At 38.9% G+C, this 19,813-nt stretch overlaps 1 protein-coding gene and 1 pseudogene across 1 annotated transcript; one reads left to right on the top strand and one right to left on the bottom strand.

The window, feature by feature from the left end:
* The first annotated feature begins 1,787 nt into the window (after positions 1–1,787).
* Positions 1,788–4,505, top strand: LOC109074661 (40S ribosomal protein S17-like). The gene is made up of 5 exons (XM_019090681.2): positions 1,788–1,879; positions 2,351–2,502; positions 2,621–2,726; positions 4,135–4,200; positions 4,396–4,505. Exons 1-5 carry the CDS (start codon positions 1,877–1,879, stop codon positions 4,465–4,467), a joined length of 399 nt encoding a protein of 132 aa, XP_018946226.1. The 5' UTR covers positions 1,788–1,876; the 3' UTR covers positions 4,468–4,505.
* A 2,152-nt stretch (positions 4,506–6,657) lies between these two features.
* LOC109047154 overlaps positions 6,658–19,813 on the bottom strand; it is a 159,263-nt pseudogene continuing 146,107 nt past the window's right edge.

Raw genomic sequence — 19,813 nt, 5'->3', positions numbered from 1 at the left:
AATGCCTTAAACATGCTACTGCAAGTCTGACCCCTCTGTACGCTCGAGTTCAGCAGGTAAATGTCCACTGCCTACTATTTTGCCGCTGTATACTGTATTGCCCTTCCATCGTGTCTGCTACAGTCATAGCTTTTTTCTCTCTGAAAAATGTAATCATTCCTGTTTCAAAAAAACACTACATAATTATACTTTTTATTGCTTTAATAATTATTGATATTTCAAAAAAAAATAACATTCCGATCTGGTTAACTGCTCATTTTCAATGACCTCGGAATGATTATATTACAGGAGTCTGGTAGGAAAGCACTGCAATATTTGAATTCTCTTTTTCACATTTTTTTTTTTTTTGTAGTGTTTTTCTTTCGGTAAGGATGTTTCTGTACTTCGAACATATTAAAAACTGAATTGTACAGTAAATGCAAGAGTCATTCTCTTGTTCTGTCATACTTACAAAGATACTTTAAATTTCATTGTATTATGAATTTATTGTGTTGAAATATGAATGTTGCTTAAATGTTTTTCAATGATTTTACTTTTGTCAAGGGCTTCAAACTGTGATGGACCCGTTTTGTTTTCTCCTCTCTCTCTCTCTCTAAATATATTTTGTTTTTAAGTTGCAGAAAGATTAAGGCCTTTATCTTAATCTTATTTAAAATGCCTATTTTCCTGAGGAGTCATATAAAATTCCATACATAACCTTTCAAATTAAATTTTTATTCCCTCCACTCTTAAAGGGAAACTCAAGTTTGCACCCTTTTTTATGTAAAATAAAAGAAAATGTCTCTTAACCTTTGAGTAAGAGTGTGTCTGTCTTTTTTTAGAGGGTATTTGTGTCCTAAAACCTTTGGTGGCCTGAGAAATTGTGGATTATGAGTTCAGTCTGTTTATTAATTACATGTATAAAAAAGTGTTTACACACCACACACACACACACACATTTATGGGGATGTTCCATAGACTTCTGATTTTATATAGAGCTAATTATAAATACTACAACCTAAACATTTCTGTAAGGGTTAGGGTTTTATGTACTTTAATATAAAAATATTTTTGTATCTTTATTTTTTTTTTTTTTGTTTTTTTTTTTTTACACAAAAGGATGTCCCTCGATGTCACCAAAAAAAATGAGTTTTCAGGTTTAGCTGACAAATTTGTCCCCAATTTGTAAACACACATACATTTATTTTATCCCCTCCCCATAATACGTATATCTCAGACTATTTCATACTGAATTGGAGGCAAGTTAAACCTAATGCATCCACCTTCACTCACCCTTTAAACATTTTAAAGCTACCTAATATTTTTGGGGCAAGATGTCTCCAGGGGCTGTCTTTACCCCGAGGGTACAACTTAACCTTTACACCTCAAAACAAATATCCAGAGATTTCTTTCCTCAGATCTAAGTGACTTATTCTGCCCTTAAGTCTGCAAATGAACAAAATATATGCACAAACACATCATTATTAGCAGCTGAATCTTATTCTCATTACTTGGATGTTGTAGATCAAATCCAGCAGCCTTCTAACAAAGGCATGAAAGTTTATTTCTTGTTAGTTAATGAAATTTCTTGGAAGGTATGCTGGCTTATAAAAATCTCATAAAATGTTATATTTGGTTGTTTCCAATGAGAGATTAATTAATTGACTATAAATTAATAGTCTGGAGTGGGTTTATGTGGTAAATTGTTTTTCTGCAGCTTTTATTTAGTTAGTTGTGTAATACGTGCAAGATTTAAGTAAAACTGTCCTTTTTATTTCACCCGTTGATTTGAAGCAGGTGATGTTTCTCATTCAGAGACTTTTATGTAACTTCCGGCAGTGCTGTATAAACTTCCGCACCGTTGGTTTTTAACCCTTTTCCTCTAGACCGGCTCAATATGGTGTGTATGTTTCCCGATGAACCCGTGTTAATCCGTATCAATCCCGTGGTTTATAACCTCGTCGCCTGCTTAAAAGCACCAAAAATGTTTAGTCAATACTCCCGAGATTCTTATACACTAATTATTTTGAGATTTGGCAGCAGCGGTGATGTAGGATGTTGAAAAAACAACTCGCGTCATCTCCCGGTTGTTCAAAAAAAAGTGGAATTTCCAAAGAAGCGGCTTCAGACGCTACAGTCTGCAGTACAATGATGATCTATATAGAACAGTTGACGCTTTTATCCTCCTATTTTCATGCGTTTTATGGAGGGGAAAACAGGGCAAAGCCAGAGCTCTTATTCACGTGTCCTAAACTAGAGTACGTGTTACAGTGTTGATGGTTTCTGAATGTTTTTATATCGCAGATGCCGCGTGAGGTTTGGAAATGCTCTGATCTCTTACTGTGACTGACTCTGGTGTGTGTGCTGACAGGGGCGCGTGAGAACCAAGACCGTGAAGAAGGCCGCTCGGGTGGTCATAGAGAAGTACTACACCCGCCTGGGCAACGACTTCCACATCAACAAGAGGGTGTGCGAGGAGATCGCCATCATCCCCAGCAAACCTCTGCGCAACAAGATCGCGGGGTGAGTCACGTGACGTGGGAACTCTGTATGCTAATCAGGGCTGTGCAATTATATGGTCTTGTTAATTCTTATGCATTTTTTTAATATGCATATAAAATACAAGTGTGTCTGTCTGCAGGTATGTGACGCATCTGATGAAGCGCATTCAGAGGGGTCCTGTCAGAGGCATCTCCATCAAACTGCAGGAGGAGGAGAGAGAGAGACGGGATAACTACGTCCCCGAGGTCAGTGTGCTTCATTTCACACTGCATCAGCAGATTCACACACGACCCAAAGAGCTGCTGCAGTGATCACAAATGATATCTGTGTCTTCTGGATTTGTGTTGAGAACTGTAATTACACAATATCTTGTCTAATTTAGTTTTGTTAGTGTTTTGTTAACCCTTGGCTGGTTGAGGTCTGTCCTGGACTGTTGTTCTTATTCTATGTAGTGGTCAGTTCATACCCATTAGAAATTAACTCTTTCTTTAAGCAGAAATGTTTGACACAATTGTTCAGGGGCATTATTTATTTATATATTTTTTCTTAATTTATTAGAATTTTAGAATGTGAACACCCCTTAGATGTGAATGTGTACTTTATTATTATTTTTTGCCATATTATCTCTTTCTGGGGGCATTTATAATTTTTTTTATTTTATTTTTTTCTCTCTAAACCTTAATAGCTTAGGATTTGGGCTTAATTTTTTTTTTTGTTTGCCAAAGTTATTGAATTTAATCAATTTCAGTAAGATAAAGACACTATAGGCTGTTACCAATCAAATCATATCCAACAAAATATTTTATTTTTTTGCACTGTACAAGTGGCACAGATGTCTGAAGCAGTATGTATATGTATTTGAAATGCAGTTGCTTAAGTAATACTATGAGATTAGTTTTAAATATTTTGAATATTGAAATAGATTTTTTTATTAATTTAAATATGAAAGTCATAGAAGCATTGATTCAATGGATTCCTTCAAACAGCTGATTTATTGAGAATCTAAGAAGATGACTGTTTTTGTGCCTCGATCATTGATTTGTTCGAAACGTTTCGTTCAGGAGACACAGTGGTTATGTTGCAGTTTTTAGAACCATTTTTGATGACCGTATCTAAAATAGTTCACTATATTAACTTACTGATTTTATACAACCGGTTAATAAATATCCCATTTGCAGTCATGCTTATATTAAAATGGCACTCTTGGTCAAGTAGTAATGCTTCATCATAGTAAAAAATAAATAAAAGAGGTAAACTCATAAAGGGCATTTTTGACGTACTGAATGTGGGCTCATTCCGACTGCACTCTGCTGGGCCACATCACGAATGAAAGCTTGATTTTCTTAAGGTGTATTTTTGTTGTAAAGTGAGCAGCAATATGCTTGATAGTATCAGCCTCCACATCGTTAAAACAATAGTGATGAATATCAAAGATGTGATTTTACATATCCCTACATGTTATCATTTTTAGGACTGCCAGAATGAGTTCCCTTGGTTGTTCCTTATAAAGAGCCTAAAAAATGGCAATCTCTGCTATTATGTTCTTCTAAACTTATTTATGTACAGTATTAGTACTATAATTTGCTGCATGATACCATGTCACCAGTATTGTATTAGTATCTTATTTCATGTGCTGGTTCACTCTGTCCTCAGGTCTCTGCTTTGGATCAGGAGATTATTGAGGTTGATCCAGATACAAAGGAAATGCTGAAGACTTTCGTAAGTTGATTTGACTGTAGCTTGTGTAGATGAACTGCAAAACCTTAATCCTGTGTGCTTCCAGTGCTGTAATGGCTATATTTTACAGCTGTCAGATGCTCTGGAACTACCATGTGATTTATCAAAACATTACAGTGTTCCTATTCAGACTTGAATTAAGGAAATAACATTAACCCGTTCTTTCTTTCATTGCAGGACTTCGGCAACATCTCCAACTTGCAGGTCACCCAGCCAGTTATTGGAATGAACTTTAAAACACCCAGATGAGTCTAGAGGTGTAATTTATCAGAAGTCAATAAAGACTGGCAAAAACAAAACCCATCCTTGTTTGATCCTTTTTTTTTTTTAAATCATCTGGATGATCATTATTCTCCTGACATCACTTCATAACATTGTATTACAATTTGAACAAGTCAGATCTACAAACTAGACTGGCTTTCTGAAATCTTAACAGCGGTCTAAAAAACAGCTATACAACTGATTCTGATTTGAAAATGTGAGACATGCTATATGTTGAATACTTAACCGATGTCAGGTGTCTATGAAAACCAGCTTTTTGTAGTAATGGAAAAATAAAGTAATGGAAACATGTTTCATACGTTTCCAATTATGCTTGATTTTAGTGGTTTCTAAACCAATGTTTGGAGAATTATGGTTAAAGGTCCTTATACAGCAATCACAAATGACCAGAAAAGGGAGAGAGTCCTGAAAAACAAATGCACAGTTCAAAATATTTAAAGTGCATGCAAGTAAATAAGAACCAAAGGCAGTGTTTTTAGTAATTTTTTTTTAAAAAGCCACAGAGTATTTCTAGAGACAGCAAGAAGATCTTTGTACAGAAATAAGCAACAACAGAATTCTGCATATGCAACACAGTAAAACCTGCCGCTCAAATATTATTTAAGAGGCAAAAGAACAAATAATACCAGCTGCCTATGCTAAATTATGACACATACATTACACAAATAGAGTTTTATATTCAAAACACAGGCTATGTAAATGATGTTTTTTTTTTTTTGTTTTTTCCCTTTTCTTGAAATTGTTGAAAAAGTGCAATAAAGGTTTGACTGTCTACAACTTGATCGGTTATCCCAAATAGGTCAAATTGTTTTTGTTTTTTACCAAGCTTTTTAACATGTTCTTATAGTTACCCAGAATTTCTTACAGTCAGAATGACATTCAAGAATATGTTTGAGACATTAAATTCATAAAACAAAATTATGATTGCTGTTACATATTTTCTTTGGGTAAAAGTACAGATCAAAACAATATCCAGCAGGGGAGGAATAGTTGGGTTTTTTGCCTCGCACATTGAAATTCTATACAAGTACTTCATATGAAACAAATACAAGAAATATAATGGAAAAATAAAAGATGAGCACTGGGAGTTCAGTATAAAAGTGTGTTGCATTTGCACTTTGTTGCATTAAGTGCCAAGCATGTGGTCTGTAAAATCTCCCCAGTGTATGTTGTCATTCATTCATTGAGTTTGTGTAAGCTCTGATACAAGAATTCAGACCAATGCAGCAAGAGGAAATAAAACATATAAAGCACTTTCCAATGTACCAAATTTGTTCACTTAGCAGTTACATGTGTAACTGAACCTGAAGTTTTGAGTTTCAGCACCAAGTCTGACAGCATGCGTGATGGAGGTCTATGTTCTCGTACCAGTGACCAGTAACAGTTAGCATTACAGAATAAATATCACAGTGTTGTGTGATAAACATTTTGAAAATATTTCCCAGTTGTACTGATTTCTGCCATTCCACACAAATTCAATAAGGCATATCTGATGGGTACTCCCATTTAAAACAGGCATAATGTAGAAGTGGGAAGTGACGTTGCAGACTGCAAAAATCCATTCTAATGGCAAATGAAAAAGCAGCATGTCTCTGACTAAACGGAAACTCGTGAGAGGTCAAAAACATCGCTGTGGTGTTGAAATGAGTCCATTTTAAACATATATACAAACAGATAAGTGTATATGCATATAAAACAATACAAAACATGTTTAAGAAAATAAGACATGGCACATTATATGACATACAAAAGAGAAAGAGACATCAATCAAAATGCTTAATACAAAATGAGTTGCAGAAAATAAAAAGGACAAAAGGATGATGTCCAACGTTCAGCTCACTGGAACGGGGGCAATATATATATAGATACAAAAACACAAAGAAAAGACACAAATGAAACACTGTAAAATTGTGCCTTACAAGCACCAACACGTACACCAGCTTAATGTAGTTTTCCTTTTTTCGTAGGATAATAAAACGGTGTCTTTTCAAACGGTCTCCGCTGAAACATAAGGAAACGTTTTAGGATGCTGAGAGAAAAATCGCAATCATCTGGTTTAAGTAACCACGTCAATTTCTCAGAATGTCCACTGTCCTCATTTGATGGGTTTCTCCTTCCTGAGAGTAAGCAAGGTATGCCAAACATTAGTGTTTTTTCTCTATCTCACTCTCTTCTTTCTCCATTTAGCGAATGATTGAGAACTCCTCCATGCTGTACGTCCTCCCCGTGGCAGGTGAGGTCTAGTGTTATTGTGAGGATTGTGCTCAGGCTGTCGTGATGGCGTTTAGGTCCTTCATTAAGCCCTCCAGATGGGCCATTTCCTCCGTCAACTCGTCAGTCTCGTAATTCTGAGGGAGATGAAGAAGGTTACAGCGGGGGAAGGGGTTGGGGTGAGTTGGGGTTTGGGGAATTGGCTTTATGAGGGGATGGTCAGTGGTACTGCAGAAGAAAAACAGGAAATCAAATAGCACAGCCACATGCACACGTGGTAATGGAAGAAGGGGTGCGGTAGTATTGGGGATTTTGCAGGATAAACAAGAACCAATTAGTAATTTTAAATCATTTTAAAAAATTGCAAAATTGTAATAAGCGGGCAATAAATACAGCCATTAAAAGGAGAAGAAGGTAAAGGTTTGAGAGAGAAGAAAAAGATGTAAAACATTTTATTATTAGCTTTTTATTTTTCAGTATTTTTTTTTTTCAGTATGTAACAGTTTACTCAATATGTAACAGTATCCCTAGAAAAACATAGTATGAAACAGTGCATGACATTGCTGTAGCTCAAACAGTAGAGCATGGCACCAGCAACGCTAAGATCACAGGGCTGATGTATGCCAAATGTTGTAAAAAGGTCATTCTACTTCATTGTCATGTCCCTATCATCATAAATTAGATAAAACATATTTTTGGAGCTGATGGCTGATATTCTGTAGACACATTGTATTGCCACTGTATAAATAATTAAACTACATTTAATATAGTTAAAGCTCCTAGACTTGACCAAAAATACTTATAATACAAGCATTTTTTTTTTGTTACTGCATAACAGAAATGGCTCAAATGTACATGGTTATGTTGTAAGAGTTATAATGTACAGAGAAAAAGTAATACAGAACATTATAGAAACTAAAGTACTCACGCTCCCTGCATCTTCATGCAGTCTGCTACTTTCCGAGACATCCGGTGCATTTGGAACTATGACAGGCATAGGAGTTCTCGTCCTTCCCAACGTACCGATAGAGGCTGTTTTAAACTGAGTGAGGCCCTAAAACAAAAATTGCACAAGTCAGTAACTGTTCTTCTCCCTTTTAACCATGAAAATGTGTACTATTCATGATAAGGATGCACAAACCTAAAAAAAGAAGGGTGCTTTTTAGAGCATTTGGAGTGTGACAAACTAGATCCAAGATACTTGAATAAATTTGTTTTTTATTTAAAAGACAGAATCTTTTCCATCAGTCCATTTGTCTTCCTCTTCAGCCACTCTAAACTGTGGTGCCCCACAAGGGTCTGTTCTAGGACCTATTATATACATACTGTATATGTACCATTTAGGCTCAATATTCCACAGACATTTCTTATGCTATAAATACTTTCATTTTTTTAACTTGGAAGAAAGTACACCTTGGTTGGCAATATCTTTTTAAACTCAATGTTGATAAGATATTTACATCCTCTAACAATGAAATTACCAATAGCTTAGCTTTCATTCCGGTGAATGTACCTGCCTATAATTATAAACATTTTTATGTTAAAAGCCATTATTGTAGACATCGTAGATTGGATCAATATGTATGTGAATATCTTGTGTGAAGGGGAACTTACCTGTCTGAGACAGCAGTGGAGTGCTGGGTAATGCTGCTGAGTCATACATAGAGTGAGCTGGGATGGCAGGCACTGCAAAACTCTTGAGTGGGTGCGTGGAACGAACATGTGCTGTGGGTGTACTGAATGCTGGCTCCTCCTCAGCGGCTGAGCTGTGGTAGCTAATGTCTGTCTCTGAAAGATCAGTGGTGCAGGAGGGCTGCCCAGACGGAGGGTGCATATCAGCACTAGGGGTTGTTCCTTACTGACTCTGTAATTACATCAGCACATGGGTCAGCGCATGGTGCTTACTGCATACTATTAACCCTGTGGGTGTTGTATACAAGCAACCTTAAAGATCATGAGAAGCCTGCTAGGGAAAAAAAAACAAGTCATATCATGTTAAACACCTAAATGTGAGTAGGTAGAATATTCTCCTTCTGAAACAACTAATTTGAAACAATCTTTTTTGACCAGGCTGTGGAGACTGAAGGTGAAAGTCCAGAGCATATTGATGTGCCCCAACCTTAATATTTCTTCCTTAAATTGTTGTTTGGTATAATTGCAATAAGGTTTATTACATTAATGTTAACTGTGTTAAAACTCTACACCTATTGGTAAAATGTGAGTTTGCAATCGATTGTTAGAAAGAGGCAGGTTTAAGCAGAATTAATGACTGGAGAACTCCAAAAAACAACGTCAGAGGGTAGTCTAATGTTTTACCAGAAGATGGAGTTATAACATGTTGATTAAAAATGTTGAGACCATAATGAACAATTTAAAACTACAGGGATGAATTGTTTACAATAAGGTCAATTACATCATGGTAGAAAACAGATTTCATGACGACTTTAAGTAAATAGGGTAAATTTAGTTTTTCTTGTTGCCTCTCTATTGGTAAAGATGGTTTTTGGAGCATGGTGATTTGCTTTGTTGCTGGCCAAAGTTGGTCTGCCAGCTCTAACCAGCTTCACCAAAATGGCTCACCAGGTTGAAAGCAGGTCCCCTCAATTAATCAACCATCTAGAACAGGCTGAACCACTGAATAACAAAAAATGACCCACTTAGGCCAGCTAGAAACCATGTGATGTTGGTAAAGCAAGTGCTAAGTTGAGTTATGTGCTGAGTTATGTTCTCTGAGAGATAAAGGGGGAAATGAAGAGATATGGAAAGTTTCACTACAATTCCATGGTCACCAAGTAAGTGTAACTCCATTTCGAGAAGAAAAGAAGAACATAGTCTAACACAATTGTATCCAGGAACAAAGAAGGTCTTCACATAGTCCCACTAATGCACTCTCACCCGTGACTCTGCCCTGTCTAGATGAGAGATGGGGGTGGCGGTGGACCGCGCGCTGCTCTGGTGGTGGAGATAGCTGCGTGTTGGTGAGGCCAGGTTGCCCAAGTGATAATGATGGTGATGGTTATCGAGGGAATGGATGGGGTGAGCACTAATCACAGCTGCGAATGGACACAAATAATAGAGCGCCATGGTTTAGACCCTTGCACACAAAGCTATGAGATTATGGAAAGCATGGTGCATCTATAACATCTGCTCATGCAAACAAACAACAACACAGATTGAAAAGACACGCTATGTTGCTAGGTTAAAGAATTATCATTAGGCTAGAAAGATACTCTAGACAAGTATGCAAATGCAGATGGCCAACCTGTTCCTTCATTGCTGTGTTGCTAACCTAACTAACTTTAGCTAATTTGCTAAGCAATTGTCTCTAGCTGAGACATAGACTATTGCTCTGCCATGGCAGCAGTTGACCTGAACATTCTCATGCATTTTGAAAAGTTTTGCTCTCTTAGCTTGAGTTTTTTGCACCCGTGTACTTGAGTAGAGTATGTTTTTTTGGCCTACAACTACAATAATGAACTCAGGGAACCTTGTTTGAGGACTATGTTATTCCAAAGAGCATAAATTGTTTAATGTCTTAACTGAAAGAAAAGGGGCCAAATTAAGGGTGTCTGGTCCCTGGTTCAGGATCACACACTTACGCTGAGGGGGCTGTGCATCAAAGGGCATCATCATTTTAGGTCTCATTCCCCGACGGCCTGCCAGTGTAGATATGCTGTCCTCTGATTCATGGCCTGTAAATCAGACAGCGACCAGCCAATCAGATTGAGACAGGCTTACCCACCCAACAGGCTCCAAATACAAGAGCCATATGAAGACAACCAGCTGACTTCCTAGAGTCAGTTGCCAAGATGATGTGATATTTTCACTATTGCTGTGGGATTCTATTGTTTGTCCATCAGAGGGCAGTGTAGACACACATATCAGGAGATCTGTAGGAGTAGGCAGCAGCAGATGGATATCACCATTCATGCCAGGAGAACAAAGAAAACAAGGCTACAAGTTTTTTCCATTTTAAGCAAGGAACATGCCAATTGCAAGCAATAATGACAAATAGTAGACATGACTTTGAAGCATCCTTCAGAAGCAGCAGCTGGAATGATGTCATGGATTATGCAGCAGGTGAAGGCTGGTCAGGTTTAAAGACCCCATGAAATGGTCACAAATCTTCTTACCTGTGTGTGACAGTTTTCCTACTGAAACAGGAAGTTGGGCTAGACATATCAAAGGGACTTTTAGACAGCTTTCGGTTTACATCATAGGTAACTTAACGCGTCACGCAGTGTTGTGGGAAACGCGTTACAAAGTAACGCGTTAGAGTACTCTTATTACTTTTTTCCTGAAATGTGTAACTTAACGCGTTAGTTTTGTGAGTAAGTAATCAGTAACTTCGTTATTTTAAAAAAAAAGTAATCCGTTATTTTAAGGAAAGGAAAATCCCGACTGCAGCCTACTTTTTGTCAGACAGTAGGCCTAGGTCTACTGTGCCACCTGCGAATGTATCAGCGGAGCCGAAGCTCTGTGATCGTAAAGTCAATGGCTGTGATATGTCTGTGCCCTGCGCCTGACCCTGTGTGTGTGTGGGTTTTTTTTTCAAACTCCCGGCAAGATGGCAGAGAGGGCAGCGTTTGGTTTTATGGAAGTACGCACATTATTTTCAATTTGTCAACGAAAAAGGAAAAGAACATAACGGTAAAAATGCACACTCTGCGTTGGTGAATAGCTTCTGTCGACCGCCAAAAAGGATTTAATTCGGTTTTGTTATCATTTTTGTTTTGACAGGCAGCTGTTAATTTCTGTTAGATCGTTGGCTGGCTGGTTGTTCATCATTTCTAAATGGATTTAAATCTGCAAGCCTGTTTAAGGTTGTGTTTACAAGTAAGCATACTTGTACTTTGACAACTGCATTATTTAAAGTTAAAGAAAAATCAGGAGTTATCTTGTGGTGCTCATAGTATATACAGTAGCCTAGGCTACCCGGGCTGGGTAGGTGCGAATTTTGATTAATAATATGTTCTGTGATAATAAATAAATAAAACGCCATGTGGAATAGCCTATTGCTGACTGTCTGTCCTGTTATTGTTATCCTGCAGTGTTAATTTAGTCGGATGACTGACGTTATTCATTGTCGGGAGTCACGACTTCTAGGTGCATTTAAAGGGCCGGGGGGCTGTGTCTGTCATGTGTGAGCCGCTGCAAACGGCTTTTTAATTTTTGGTAACGCATGAGTACTCTAACGTGTTACTTTTATGAATAGGTAACGCTGTATCATAACTGATTACTTTTAATTGATGGTAACGTTGTAACCCAACTAACAAATTTCCAAACCAACTATACCCACCAAATGGTATAGGCAGTTGTAGATGTTACTGAGAGAGGGTTCCAGTCTGTTTTCCAAAGAAAAATACTATAAATATATACAAAATCTCCAGAAGTTTGGGTATCCACTAGTATACACATGGTGTTTAAAAGACAAAACTCTTTGTGTTCTGATTTCATGGGGTATTTAAATCAAAGTTCTTACCACGGTAAGAGTTATGTCTCTGGAGCATAGGATCCATGGGGCCGTCCACTGGGGTGATGTCCTGGGAGGTTCTGGGGATCGGTGTGTCAGTCATGACTGGATTGGGTTCAGGCGATTTGTCGATAGGTTTTAGCTCTAAACGTTCGTGGTGGATCCAGAGGTCTGGTGGCTTCAGATCTTTGGAATTACCCTTATACTTGTGGGATCCATTGGTGGACTTGCAGGCTGCACGTTTCCTGGAGATCATATCAAACAGTTTACCCTCACGCCAGGACTGAGTATTCGGACTGTTCGTCAGCAGGAGATCTGAACTTACTTTTTCTGCTGTGTTGTGGTACGACGTGTACACAGGAAAGCGCCAACCACCACCAGGATGATGGTAAATGCACCCACAGACACAATTATGACAATAACCAGGATGTGGTTATCACCAGTGCCAGACATATCTGCTTTCCCTGAAACATGGAAATTCTATGGTTATAACGTTAGAAGAAAATGAAAATTTGTCAAGGCAAACAAATGTTGAATGTTGGTTTGTCAAATTCTCGCCTGAAAGTTTTAAAAAAGTTTTCAAAGCCTTAAATGTTTATGACAGAATGGCCTGATAGACAGAAATATAGAGGGAATTGGTTGAGTTTTGCCATGGGGTTGCTAAGTGATAATAAGTTGATCCTAAGGTGTTTCTACATGGTTGCAAGACACCACTAGGGTGTTGCTAAAGGGCCTTTCACACCGCTTTAGTTCCAGAACTAAATGTACAGTACTAAAGTCATGGGACGATTTTGCGCGAACAATTTCCCAGTACCATTTAAAGAGTTGCATTTGCACTGACAGTGTGTACTAGGAAGTGACGGAACGCCGGTCAACAGCGATATCATTTGTGTGCGAAGTTCAACAAAGTTAACAAAGAAGAACAAGATGGAAGATGGAGGACACTGTGATCGGAGCTGTGTTTTTGTTGTGTCTCGTGGGTTTCACAATAATGGACATGGAATGTCGATGTATACGTAAAGCGATTGAAAGAACGGAAAGGAGGACCGAATCTCAAACAACAACTGGCAGTGCTACATCAATCAATGTATGCTTACGTCACGGGTAGTACCAGTTGTGCTGGTTAGACCCTGCTCCGGAGTAGGAGCTAATTTGGTTCTCGAAAAAGACAGTCCGGTACTAAAACGCCCAAAAGTGAGTAGTTCCACAATTAGTTCTGGTACTATGAAAAGGTTCCTGCGGTGCGAAAGGCACCTCATTTCTTAAAAACTCACTTCTTCTGTAGGTGACCTGGATCACAAATGATTTATGCGAACATAAACGCATTTAGGTAGATCGGGGGGCACATTGCTTTCAAAAACAGAAGTAATTCACTGCTTCTTCAGCGGCTCAGATGTCAGGAGTAAGTGAACACTGCATTGTTCATTATTACATCTAACAACAAACAGCTCAATCACTTAGGAAACATTCCTGTCTACACCTGCTCCAGCATCGAAACAATGGCGTGACTGTTTACAGCTCACTCAGAGCGGGTCTATGCTAAAACGCTAGTGTTCGTCAATAGTCGAGGGAGGGGCCTTGGCCTGTGTGACATCACTCCAAGAATCTGTAAATTCTTCTAAAACAATGCTTATGATTTTTGGGGATTAAAAAAAAGCACTGGGTGGATTTTAATCAAGTTCTTAGGATGTTACTAAGGGGTTGCTATGCTGGTATTAAGGTGTTGGTAATTTATTGTGGATGTTCGTTAGAGCTCCTTGGTAGTTGTTATGGCATTGGTAGGTGGTAGGTGGTTGCTTTGTGGATGCTAGGGTATTAATATGGTATTGATGGGATGTTGCTAAGTAGTTGTGTTGCTAAGTGGTTGCTAGTGACTACTGGTTGGTTGTTATGGTATTGCTTAGTGGTATTAGGAACAGTTCTAGGGCAGTTTTTTCGTTGCTGTTATGGTACATCAATGATTAGCCATTTCTAGCGGCTTTCTACAGTGTATTTTTTTGGAAACATAAAACAGCAATTACCAACTGATCCAAAACCTTGATCTGGTGCAGAGGGTCTTCCTTGTTTCACCAATATACCTGGAGCTACAAGATGTCAGATAAGAAGAATTGGCAGGTGGCACATTGGAATCAACCGCTCTTTTGTATAGTTCACATTAAGACACATTCCACAGCATGCAATTTTAACAGATAAACCACAAACTGTACTTCAGAGAAGAGCATGACACTCATCATTTGACCAAAATGTGCTTGGGGAAAGACTGTTAGTAGTATGAAGTTTTAGCCACATGTGCATTTTGCTGATAAACTCTTAGTAAATGGTAGTCAGGCAAGCAAATAAGAAGTTTTCTATGTTCTGCTATACACCAGCTGGATCTTTCTGTGACTTCTGATGAATTTCAGTGTTCAGGGAAAACAAGCTGCTCACTTCAATTTGAGGACATTAGTGGAATAAGAGAAGAGAGAGCAATTACCTTGGTCATTAGACATTTTGTCAGAGGATTCGGCTAGCAGGACAAAGCAGAAGGAGAGGAGACAGGTTAGAGGAAGAGAGGCATGCAGTCAGAGCTAAGCAGGACCCTATGGATGGCTTGTGCATGAGCCAGTATGAAAGATTGGTGAGGTCAGGGTAAATGCAAAGGATTAAGCTTTAGATTAGGTAAAAATAGCGTATGTGCATATGGTACCATAATATATTTCCCAATATTGAATCTTACCAATTATAGTTTAGCAACTGAACAGTGCTGAAAAGAACAGCATGAAATTCCCTAATGGTCCACTTTTGTTTAGGCTAGTTCATTATGGTCTGCTACTAGTCTAGTTGGTCTTTTCCTTTTTGATCAAGAAAATCTTGCTGGTTAAGCCAGATAAGAAACAGTGGTTACACCAGTATCCCATTGTATTTTTGGATTCATAACCCAGCATATACTGGTCTTTTCAGCAGACAGCAGTGATTGTTATCATTCATCGGCGTGAATGAGCTGGTTTACCTTTAGGAGTGCGGAACTGGACAGCATCAGACATGGGACCCATCCCTTTAGAGTTACGTGCCTGGATCTTGAAGTAGTAGGTGGTATCAAGGGTCAGCTCTTGAATCTGATGGGTCAACCTGTTCCCCACTACTGGTTCAATGACCCAGTCATGAACCTCTGCATTCACATCAGTGCTGTAGGTAAATGATGTAACCTGGAAAGGCAGAGAGAAAAGTGATACAGAGGTATACTGTGATTATAAATCAGGCAAGTTAAATAGTCACTAGTCACGTTTCCATTGCCCTTCAAATTGTGTAAATTGAAATTGCAAACGGAAAACATGTCTAATGGAAACACGTCAACTTTGCCAAAACAATACGCTTTACCGCTCGCAAAAAGTCCACATGACTTTTATGTCTTTAATGTACTATAATGTCTTTAATGTACTATAACCTCCAAGAAACACCTCATACATGGCCAATTTCAAGTATAAGGGGCTTTCCTTGATATTAATGCTTATTTACCCGGCACAAGTCTGTGGTGCATTACAGCTCCAACATGGCCACTCTAGTAAATGCTTGTGTTTATAGCACTGGGTCACGTTTAAGAAGCGTCCCAGAAGCCACTGTCCGTGCTGCTTCACTAAAGATACACCCATACGTGTCCGTCAATGAAAAATAATGGCTAGTGCGGTGGCTGCAATTTACCTAAACCTACTAACATCCATCTGCATGACTTATTGCGAGATGGAAAAAAAAAATAGTTTTTAGTCGCATAACTTCAGTTAATGGAAACGGCAACAATTCGCAATAGGTTTTTTATCGGCATTTTATAAAATACTATGAAAGTTTGGCGCAAATCTGTAATGGAAACCCGGTTACTGTCTCTAACAGGTTATATATTTTTCATATCACTTTTGTCACCTGTGATCTTGCCATTGGCTTCTGAGGGTGGCTGCCAGTTGACGATGATGGTTCGTGGTCGTCCCTCTTTGCTCACTACAGTCACATCTTTAGGCGCAGAACTTGGGACTGGGGAGAAATATAAAATGAATCAAGACTACAATTGCAGATATTCTCTAACACTTTATGTAAATGCAAAGTTTATTATTCATTGAGTGTGTTTACATGTACAACAAAACTACTTGATGAGTCACTAATCTAAAATGATGAGACCTGCCCCATCTAGAGTACACACTTGTTTCAAAAGTTGTTCCATGTGCAGTCATGCTCCAGGTGCTTGTCCTCCGGCCCTTGGTCACCATGACCGAGAACTCGTACAAGGTGTTGGGTTTAAGACCCGTCACTGTGTGAGTCAGTGTGGTGGTATTAGCCACCTAAAATTAACAAATCAATGTCAGTGATATAACAACTAAAGATTCTCCACCATTCACCACCTTCACTGTGAAGAGACTAGATTCTGTTAACATACCTTGAACTTTGTGTTTGCGGGTATGTTGGTCTTCCAGCGCACTGTGTAGTAACGTGCATCTGTGATCTTCTGGTTCTTGGGCAGCGAGTTGTCCGCCCAGGTGACTTTCATGGTGTCGTGGCTCAGAACGGACGCCTGAACGCCCACAGGAGGCAGCATGGGTAAAGGGTCTGGTACTGGAGTGTATGGAGCATGGAAAAGTTCGTACAAATCAACATCAGGGTCTATGGGGTCTGCAAGCAAATTACACAATGTCCCATGGCAAAAAAATAAAAAGGTGAAAGGTGAAAAAAGGTGAGCGCAATTAAACGTACAAGGGGAGGGTTTTAGGATGGGAGATACATAACGACGGGGGAGAACGAATTAATGGGTTAAAATGGGAGGTGAGGGAGGGAGAATTGTGGAGGCGGGATTGGGAATGGAGAAAGAGAGAAATATTTGGATTAGAACAGAATATCAAGAGACAGTCACAAAATCATCCAGAGCTACAGAGAACTACATCTACAATGAGTCAAGGAACTACATCAGCTACATTACAAATAAAGGAGGAAAACGATCAGTGAGAGTTCATATACACAGAGCCTGGAATACAATGTAATCCTCATCTAGAATTTTACATGGATATAAACAATGCTATTAGGGATCCTTATGATTCTTCTCTAAATGCCAATGTCAAATGTTAAGACTGTAATTAAATGTATTACACCTTGTATTTATTGTAAGGTTAGAAAATCTCAAATTATGTGTGCTTGAAGTGTTTAGCTAATAAAAAGTTTGAGATCTTTTTCTTTTTTTACTGCAATTTAACCAGATTCACAGAAGGAAGCAGATGAAAAGGTTTTTATTTTTCTTTCCTGTCTATTAATTTTTATTTGAGGTTTGGAACCCGTGACCTTGTCTTAGTCAAGGTTTTGGAGATGCACATTTTTTGATTATTCATCACCAAAGCTTTCAGATAATTTCAATGTGCGATGCAAGTCTGATTTTACTGATATTATAATGTCAAATACCTGAACAACAAAAAGGTCTAAAAGTCTGATCCTTTTATAGATTCAAAGCTGTTTGCCTGCCTTAAATCACCTGTTTCCCTAAGCGCTCCCTTCAAGAATAACAATTTGGAGTGGGAAAATATGCTCACCAGCTTTTATATGTGTGAAAATGAGAACACATTGTTTCTGGCTTCAACATTTAACTGTTTTCAAATGGCAAAGTGGGGGGAAAAAAACTGGTTGTTTTCCATATGGATTACTTGCGCGCAGTGGTGATCTTATTTATTCTATATGCTGTCATAAGAGAGAACTTTGCCCTAGCCGGGAACAAGGAGGGAAGTAAACACCAGATACGAACGTGGCCAGTGATTACATATTCGAGGGATTTTCTTTCTTGCCCTTCGGAGTGAAGCTGTGCCTGTGGACTTAAGTCATGTATCAGCAATACCTCATTGGAAAGCCCAGGGCAGGAAAAAGGAAGAAAAGAGGCTCGAGGGGAGGCGTTCGTAACAGGCTGAGAAGGCGAGGAAACAGACACCCGCTTCCCATCATAACTCTGTCAAACGTTAGATCATTAAATAATAAACTGGATGAGATTACAACACGCCTCCGGTTTGATGAGGATTTTAGGAGGAGTAATTTGCTTTGTTTCACAGAGACGTGGCTTCACGAGGACAGCACATGCATTGACATGGAGCGATTTACAGTTATAAGAGCAGATCGTGATAAGGTGTCATCTCAAAAATCCATCGGGGGAGGACTCTGCATGTTTATTGACAGCGCCTGGGCATCACAATTTAAAGTGCTCAAGAGAGTGTGCACTAGAGACTATGAACTGCTGTCTGTATCTATCAGGCCATTTTACCTTCCGCGGGAGTTCGGGCAAATTACCATCATCCTTGTCTATGTTCCAGGACCTAATAATGAAGAAGCTGCGGAAATGATAACTGAAAGCTTCAATGCTGCTCTCTCCCGATCGGCAGATCAGCCGGTTTTTATTTTGGGGGATTTCAACACATGTCAGCTGTCACCTCATCTACCCACTCTGCAGCAGTATGTCACCACGCCCACTCGCTCTACTCGCATACTGGACCAATGCTTCGGTAACATCCCAGACGCATATAAAGCAGTGAGTCGTCCTCCTCTTGGTAAGTCAGATCATAACGTCATTCATCTCCTTCCAACATACAGACAGAAAGTAAGGCGTGAAAAACCACTCCTGAAAACTGTAAGTCAATGGACTGAGGATGGGGAGGAGGAGCTCAGAGATTGTTTTGACTCTACGGATTGGCGCATGTTTTTTGACACATGCTCTGATTATCACGAATTAACAGACACAATCACATGCTATATTAAGTTCTGTGAAGAGACTGTTATCTCCTCTAAGAAAGTTCAGGTGTTTAGTAATAACAAGCCATGGCTCTCAAAGGATCTTAAAACGTGTCTGAATGAGAAAAGGGCTGCATTTTTGAGAGGAGAAAATGATGTAGTAAAGGAGAAAGAGAAGGAATTTAAACGCAAGGTTTTTATAGCAAAAATAGATTTTAAGAATAAGGTTGAACAAAGATTCTGTACAGGTAATGCAAAACAAGCTTGGGAGGGATTAACACAATACAATAATGGGTAGGGAAGGAAAAAAACAAAGTGTAAACGTGGCAGATTGTGGTAAATTTGTTAATGATTTAAACATCTTCTATGGAAGATATGATGTGAGAGACCCAAAAATAGGCTGTAGTATTACCTGTGATCAGATTGGTAGCTATGAACATATACAGCTTTCTGAAGAAGAAGTAGCCATGAGTCTCTCTAAAATTAGACCAAACAAAGCACCTGGGCCTGATGGCCTCCAAGGAAGGGTGTTAAAGGTATGTTCTCAGCAGCTTAAAGGGGTTCTCACTCAGCTGTTTCAAATTTTGCTGAATTGTGGGGTTTGTCCAAATTCATGGAAGAAATCCACAATAATACCTGTGCCTAAAGTCTCTAAGGCTATAGCCCTTGGAGACTTTAGACCAGTGGCACTCACTCCACTCTTAGCTAAGTGTATGGAGAGAGTGGTCAGTACCCATCTTATGTCTTCTGTTGGGAATCAACTTGACCCCCTTCAATTTGCCTATAGGTCACACAGGGGCACAGAGGACGCAACTCTTACTCTTGTAAATCAAATAGCTAAACATTTGCAACAACCAAAGTCACTTGCTCGGGTTCTTTTTATTGATTTTACTTCTGCTTTTAATACTA

This window comes from Cyprinus carpio, chromosome B7 (genome assembly GCF_018340385.1).
Source record: "Cyprinus carpio isolate SPL01 chromosome B7, ASM1834038v1, whole genome shotgun sequence".
In the NCBI taxonomy this organism is placed as follows: domain Eukaryota; kingdom Metazoa; phylum Chordata; class Actinopteri; order Cypriniformes; family Cyprinidae; genus Cyprinus; species Cyprinus carpio.
Note: the sequence above shows the minus strand (reverse complement) of the source record. Positions and strands in the feature narration are given on the sequence as shown.

What these genes read in the sequence shown, in the direction of transcription:
- LOC109074661 (XM_019090681.2), top strand. An exon ending in GGGATAACTACGTCCCCGAG is followed by an intron (nt 2,727 to 4,134) that starts GTCAGTGTGCTT and finishes CTCTGTCCTCAG; the next exon opens with GTCTCTGCTTTGGATCAGGA. An exon ending in AGGAAATGCTGAAGACTTTC is followed by an intron (nt 4,201 to 4,395) that starts GTAAGTTGATTT and finishes CTTTCATTGCAG; the next exon opens with GACTTCGGCAACATCTCCAA.